This window comes from Montipora foliosa, chromosome 1 (assembly GCF_036669935.1).
Source record: "Montipora foliosa isolate CH-2021 chromosome 1, ASM3666993v2, whole genome shotgun sequence".
Taxonomy (NCBI): Eukaryota; Metazoa; Cnidaria; class Anthozoa; order Scleractinia; family Acroporidae; genus Montipora; species Montipora foliosa.
In genome coordinates, this window is record NC_090869.1 from 36,285,776 (window position 1) to 36,293,275 (window position 7,500).

Below are 7,500 nucleotides of genomic sequence, written 5' to 3' on the forward strand. Positions count from 1 at the left end.
CCTGATTGGCTGAACGTATCTCTTCCACATTCAGTTGGTTTCTTCTGTTTGAGCAAAACAACTTCGTCTTCATCGAAGTTTGTCTTTTAATTCGCGCTGCATTCGCCGAAAAGGCATAAAGATTAAGAATTGGCTTTAAAAGATGATCTGAAATTTGAATTTTCGAGTGACAAGAAGAAGGGCAAAAGGTTTTTTTCGTGAAAAGCTTAAAACTTGGATCGGCTTACATGGCGCCCGGCGTAGTGGGATTGTGTGGTTGAAAAACAAAATGATTCCTTTCGTCAAGGGCTTTCAGTTCACCACGACATCTTGCAGCTCAACAAAAAAGGTCACAGAACAATTTGCCATTGACGGGAGGAACGAGTAGCTCAAATTTGGTGGATTTTTTTGGACAAACCGTTTGCTATGTTTACGGATGCGTATTTGCAAGTGGTGAAAACCTCTACATCACAGGTGAATAAAATAAATTGAAGCTTAACATTTTGGTTTAATCGTTGTTACTGTTGTTCAGGAATGAAACTCGTATTTTCCTCTCGAGTGGATGTAAATAAAAATCATCTATACTCGTTTTGGACACAAAGAGCAAGTTGACTCGCTTGTCTGTTTGTCAGTTGTTTTGCTTCCGAGCGAACGAGTGTTTTAACTCAGCTTAGCTGACTATTTTTCGAGGTGCCTCAGCAGTGTTAAGAAAATTTTGCCCTCTATATTATTAACAAGTAATCGCAATGGGTCCTCGTAAAATTAAGGATTAATATCACTTGTGTTTTCAGAAGTTGCTGAAATTGCCCTCGTCGCTGCGCGACTCGGGCAATTTCAGCAACTTCTGAAAACACGCGTGATATTAATCCTTAATTTTACTCGGCCCCATGCGATTACCTATACAAATAGTTCTCCTAGATCTAGATCCTAGATCCTCTCGCTTTATATCAATGTCGTCTTTGTCACCACTCGAAGCACAGTTGTTGATATTTTTTTATCACACACACGAAGTGCGCCAGCGGAGCACCATCTGCCCGCACAGACTGTTGGGATGGAGGTGGGGAGGCAGGAAAGCCTCAGGGGACGGGATTGTTCGGGCAATTTCCCTCGGCGGGAAATCGCGTGGCAAGCACTCGTGGTAGCAGGCAACCCGTTTCTAGTGGGAAATCATATTAGTGATGATCAACGGGATAACAAGCAGGAAAGTCGAAGAAAAGCGAAAGAGCTTCAGAGAATAGGCGAACAAATTTGAAAAATTTAAGCAAAGAAAGCCTCGAGAGAGGCCGAGGAAGAAGAAGAGGAATTTTCGATGAAGAACATGGTAAAGCTAGAGAGCGAGAGACAAAACACATATTTGCAACGGTTGGCTTTCAGGTAATGTTTTCCTTACCTCGCTCCCTCGCATATTTTGTAAATCTCGCTAAAAACACAAACGAGGCCTGAAAATGTTTGCAATTCCGTGTTCACAGAGATTCTGATTCAATCACATTTGTAGATTTTTTTGTGTGAAATGGTGTCCATTGGTGAGCTGCTTTGTTTTTGTTTCCTTCTGTTCCCCAAACAATCTGCAAATGTCTACCTCTCCTATTCCTCTTAGTTTCTTCCAAGCTGTAGTCTCTATCATTTGTTTCTGCATATTAGATCAGTGTTACATTCCAGCCATCCATAATCTTCCACTGTATATTCTGATGCTATTTCACTTTGCATTTTCTTTTCATCAAATCTTTTTCTTTTTTGCTCTTTTGTTCCTTCTTCAACTACGTTTTTAAGCTTTCTCCATATTTCTTTCCAGTTTTCGTATCTCTACTCTTCTAATTCAAAATAACCTTTTTCGAACCTAACCTCTTTTCTACATGCTCTGATAATATATTCCGTTTCTATCTTTATCGACCATTGTTCCTCATTATATTCATTCTCCCAAGCTTTCATTAACCATTCATTATTTTCTATTGCATGCTACTCTTACTCCTGTTTCTTTGTACACATCTTTAGAGCTCTTTAACCCTCTTCTACCTTCTTTTCTTTTCTGTATAAAATCCCTCACCAATTGTTTGTTTCCCATGTTTGTTAGCTTGTCTTAATTCGTCTTTCACCATTTTGTCCAGACTTTCTAGATCTCTTTTCCCAAGATGGCAAACATTCATTATATATCCTTTTACTGGGATTACTCTTGTGGTAATAGCTTGCATTAGATGTTTGTCGTTTAATGTTCTTTCCACTAGTTCATTTGTTCTCTTTCGTACTTCCTTTGTTATTCTCTCAGTTACCTTCTTTACATGAATTTTATCACCTCTCTCGCATCCTACAAACTTATAAGCTCTTCTAAGACATTTAATCGCTCTCCTTTCTCCTCTTTTTCAGTTTTTGAAGATTACATCTGCGCATTTCTTTACTCCATAACATGCACTTGTGTCCATGCTTGCTTTCACAATGATCTCATTTGCTACTTCTAATTTCTTATGGCTCTCCTTATACACCTTTAGATCGTCTATAAAAAGGCTGTGAGCTCTTTAAACATCTCTTTCGCCTGTTCGTCCCATTCTTTTACCATCTGTTTCGTCCAAAAGCATAGCACTTGGTACTTCCGTGAAACAAAATCCTACTGGCGATTAACTATCCCCTTGTAAAAACCTTTTCTTGATATATATCCATCTGCTGACTATTGTATTCCCACCATCATTAACCTCTAACCTTGTTCTCCATATTTCCATCATTAATGTTAAAACTTTAACTACTCTATCCGGTATTACCATCCATCTGTATACTCTTTCCATTCAATAATGTCTAACTGATAGTCATAGAATGCAACGGTTAGGTTCTTCTTCTTCCCTCTTTCTTCATCCATTATCATCATCATCATCATTCGGCTGTGGAGCGGGCGATTAGAATATTTATCCAGGCACGTCGATCTTGGGCAAGTGTGGCGATTGTGTCCTACCCTAGTACGTGTTTATTTATTTATTTATTTTATTTTCCGATGCGGCCACCCCTCTATAAAGAGGATTATTGGCCGGGGGGTCAGCTAAGATCTTATTTTACATTTTCCGAAATTTGTTTTTTAAGGTTTGCGATTGAGGAGGCTTTGGTAAAAATGTGCTCAGGCAAGGAATTCCAAAGTTCTATTGTTCTAGGATAAAATGATAGCCTGTAAGATTCGGTGTTACATCTTATTTTCTTAAGGGTATGAGTTTTTACATGTCTACTCTTCCTAGCTGGTTTACACAGATAATCTCCTGGTTCTACCGCTACAAGGCCGTTTACAATCTTGTACAATAACAAGACGCGAGCAACAGCTCTTCTATGCTCGAGCGTGTTCCAACCAAGTGCTTCGATCATATTACTCACACTATCTTGAGGATGATATCGTGACAAGACCCAACGTGCCGCACGCGTCTGGACCATCTCAAGTTTATATCGGCCATTGTTCTCAATACCATCTCTAGGGTCCCAAACTGTTGAGCAGTATTCCATCTTAGGCCTGAGAAGAGCCATGTAGGCTTTCTCCTTGAGGGCTTTAGATCTTACCCGAAGGTTTCTCTTCAGAAAACCAAGGGTGTTATTGCCTTTGGATGTGATGTTTCCAATATGGACGTTCCACTTGAGATCTTTCAAAAGATGTACACCAAGATATTTAGTACTGGTCATAGTCCGCAATACTGTCCCGTGAAAGGTGTCATTGTAATCGATATCCTGCCTCTTCCTGCTTATTCGGAGGACTTCACACTTATCAGGGTTGAAAGACATATCCCAGTCCTTTTCCCACTCTTCCAATCTCATGAGATCTGCCTGGAGTTTCAGAGAATCCTCGTGAGAATCGATTGTGAGCAAGATAGCTGTATCATCCACAAACAGGTGAACCCTTGATTGTACATACTCTGGCAAATCATTTATAAAAATGAGAAATAGGGCGGGGCCAATCGCGATCCCTGAGGAACGATCCCTGAGGAACACCGGAGAGAACAGGAAGGTATGATGACTGGGAGCCGTCAACAACAAAACATTGCTCTCTTCCCTGCAGGAAGTCCTGTATCCAAAGTTTGGGTGTAAGATAAGTAAGAGGTACTAGGACGTCCAGGTCTGTTTTTGCCATGTGTTGGTATGTGTTAGAGTGCATATCTTCTGGAAGGCTCTTCTTCTGGGTCCAGTTGTTCAAAAGCCGATTAACGCTAATCCCAGATTAAGAATTAACCAATGAGTTCATTTCTCTACTCCCAAATGTCGTTCAAGAAGTCAATCTTAAAAAACAACAGTAAGCAAAAGAAACTTTCATCAAGAAGTTAAAAACATAAAACAATACTTTACGCTAATCCTGGATTAAGTTAATCTGTTTTCAAAGAACTGGGCCCTGGGAGACTGTCTGTTAGTGACTGATCTACTGTTCCAAGAACTCTAGAACATGTTCCCAGTTCATTTCTGCCCCATATGTCATTCCTGTCCGCGTGTTCTTTCATGTAAATACCTACCATTTCTGTAAAGATCTTGTAACAGGTATTTAGGCTTGTTATTGGCCTATAGTTTCTCTCATTATCCAGGTCTTCTGTTTTTGGTATTAGCACTGTCCTTCCATCTATTATTATTAGGTATTTGCTCCGGGTCTTCAATCCATCTATCCATATTCGCCACCATTCACTTTCGTACTCCAGTAAATTTCTTCGTCCAGTAATTTTGTATTCCATCAATCCCTGGTTCTGACCATTTCTTCCTTTTCCTTACCGTCTCTTTCAATCTTCCCTCCGTGACCTCTATCTCTGCAATGTCCTTGACTGTTTCCTTAATCTTTTGTGCTACTCTCTCTATCTATTCTTTATGTGGTGTTATATGCCCTCATCTTCCCATATACCGGCCCAAAAGCCCACAAACCTTTCCATCTTTCTTGTTTTGCATTATTTCAGGGTTTTCAAATTGAAAAAAAGTAGCAGGAGGAAATTGTAAAGTAGCCGGAGCACTATCTCATCGTGATGACAGCAGCCTGCAGATGAATCAACGGAATAACGAAATATTGCCATAAAGCGGCTTCCGTTGATATATTTCCTTTTACATACATGAAGTATTATCATAACAACGTCAGCGGTCTTGTTTCCTTTCTACCTCGATTCGCTGCAATTCGCAGTTTCGTTTGTCTGAATTTCAAAACACTTGCGCTGTTGAAGGCTTTTTTTGTTATGACTTCTTTCAGTCTTTTCTTGAAAATACATTTGGTGCAGTCAAGACCATAATGAGTAACATTTCACGAGAAAGACTGCCTTCTCATTCAACACGCGGATGCCGCTACAGCTACAGATACTGTGGTCATTTCAGCCTCGGCATATTGTTTTATCATCACTTTCAGAACAGTGAACTGCAACAACACGTAATATTTGTTAACTCTTATTCCTAAAATTATTGTTACTTATTTGTCTTCGAGACTTCTCCGCACTTGACAGAAAAGACAACATCGTTTGCTGCCTCCGCTTCATGTTGCAACTTTCACGTGAGAACAAATCTGCTGCTGCGCCGATACATGCACGTTCAAATGAGAGTCCGTGAACACGAGCAGACTTTCCCGCTAAAAAAAGCTCTCGCTTCGAAGATCAACAGGTATATGTAATGGCCGCACTGTTCATCAGTCCGCATTCATTTATTTCCTCGAAAAAATCAGATTATGATTTGGTGAAACAGAATTGTGTAGTTAGTAAAATTTGGAGTACGAAAAGTACCCGACGCAAATGCTTGAAGTAGCCGGTGACTTGCGCCGGGCGCCGGCTAAATTTGAAAACCCTGTTATTTATGCTTTTTAGTCTGCTATATAATCCTGGAGGGCCGGGTCCAAACCATGGTCCTTGGGTACACCAGGGCTATAAGATATTGTTTTTATAACAGAACCTTCCTCGGTATGTGCGCTGTTCTGCACCTCACTGATGCTGCTTGCTCTAGGGATTTTTTTCTGTGTGTTTTTCCAATCACTTCTTGATGATCCAAAGCACCTATAACAACTGGTACTATTTCGGTTTTCATGTCCCACATTCTGATTGTTTTAATTGTGAAGTCTTTACATTTGGATAGTTCTTCAGAGGTCTTTAATGAGGTGTTCCTGTCTAATGGTATTGCAACATCAATAACTGAGTTTGCAGATTTTTTTCTTATGGTCTTTGACCACACTGATGTCTGGCTTGGTACATGCTAATTATCTATCAGTGTGTATCTATCTGGTATATTCCATAGCATTGTTGCTTCTTCATGTGCAGTCACAGCTGGATCGTGTTTATATTAGTTATCCGACCCCTGAATATTGTAGTGTTGACATATCTTCCAATGTATATATGTTGCTGTCTTGTTGTGTATTTGAATATAGTCAGTTTTGGGTAGTTCCGAAATGCCGAGGCGATGTGGTCTATCGTTTCATCATATCTGTGACTATTGCATACCCTGCACATAGGATCATTGACCTCTTTTATAATTCTAACTTGGTATGATCTTGTCGCCAAGCCCGTGCTGGAATATTTGGGCCTTCTGTTTCAGCCTTTAATCCACTGGTTGGTGTTATGTTGGTCAACACCTGCTTCCTTCCTTTGGGTATTTCCTATGGAGTGCTTTGTCCTCCCACTGCTCCAATAACTTTACTTTGGCGCTTTGTTTCACCTTCTATTTTGTTCTCTTTGCATATTTATTATTGTTACATTATTATATTTATTATATTTAATATTATTACCAGTTCGCTGATATTTTTCTGCGTTTTTCAAGACATGCCTCCGCAACTTCAGGCAGCGTAGCGAGACAATACTTTCCACAACACTGATGTGCAGTCCCAAGTATGGCTGATGTCAGGTAGACCTAACTTTTTGTACCAGGCCTTTGCGTTCTTGGAGACGGTTCCTAGTGGGCCAATCACGATGGGTATCACTGTCACTTTCAATGCTCCATGGATTCCTCTGATTTCTAATGCTAGGTCTGGTGCATGTACTTTTCTACCTTGTCCTCCTCAGTCGTGATGATCTGGTCTGGTCTGCTGGCTCAGCTATATCAGTGAAAATTTTTTTGCATTAGAATGATATCTGTCCGATCGTGCTTCAGCTCCCTTTCTTTGTAAATAGTCGTTATTAGTAATATTAGTTATATTTTTGATGGTATATTTGCAGCTTAAAGCAGGGTTTTTGCTTTCGGATTTTTTAGGGTATGGGTTTAGAAACTATACCAAAGTAACTGCCAAAGAACGTAATGATCAAAGGTTTCATTCATTTTCAGTGGGGTCAAGCTGTGTACCCTTGGGATTTTCCAGTCAGGGGTGCGTTTTGACTGGAAAGGACCCATCATGGAGAACTGGAGGAACAACGTTACAAGGTCACAGCACTCAGCATTTTGTCGCTGCTGACCCAATTAACGTTGATCAGTCCAAGAAGGTTGAATTGTTGTTGAGGCTCGTAGCAAGGTAATATCAAGTGGACGACCCTTAAGTCCCATACTTCTAACTCCTCAATTTTTGTTGTTGTTGTTGTTTTAACCCAACGTGTTCGTTTTCAAACGATCCTTCCTCTTATCAAAATC

General features: G+C 40.2%; 1 protein-coding gene across 5 annotated transcripts in view; it reads left to right on the plus strand.

Annotated features, from left to right (window-relative positions):
* LOC137997547 (uncharacterized) overlaps positions 1 to 7,500 on the plus strand; it is an 82,685-nt gene that overhangs the window by 73,515 nt on the left and 1,670 nt on the right. For 4 of the 5 annotated variants that reach the window (XM_068843608.1, XM_068843615.1, XM_068843624.1 and 1 more), the window contains exon 16: positions 7,201 to 7,384. In XM_068843608.1, the coding sequence (XP_068699709.1) occupies positions 7,201 to 7,384 (184 nt within the window). Of the gene's footprint in view, positions 1 to 6,699; positions 6,744 to 7,200; positions 7,385 to 7,500 lie in introns of those variants that run through there. The other variant, XM_068843643.1, reaches the window with a different exon arrangement.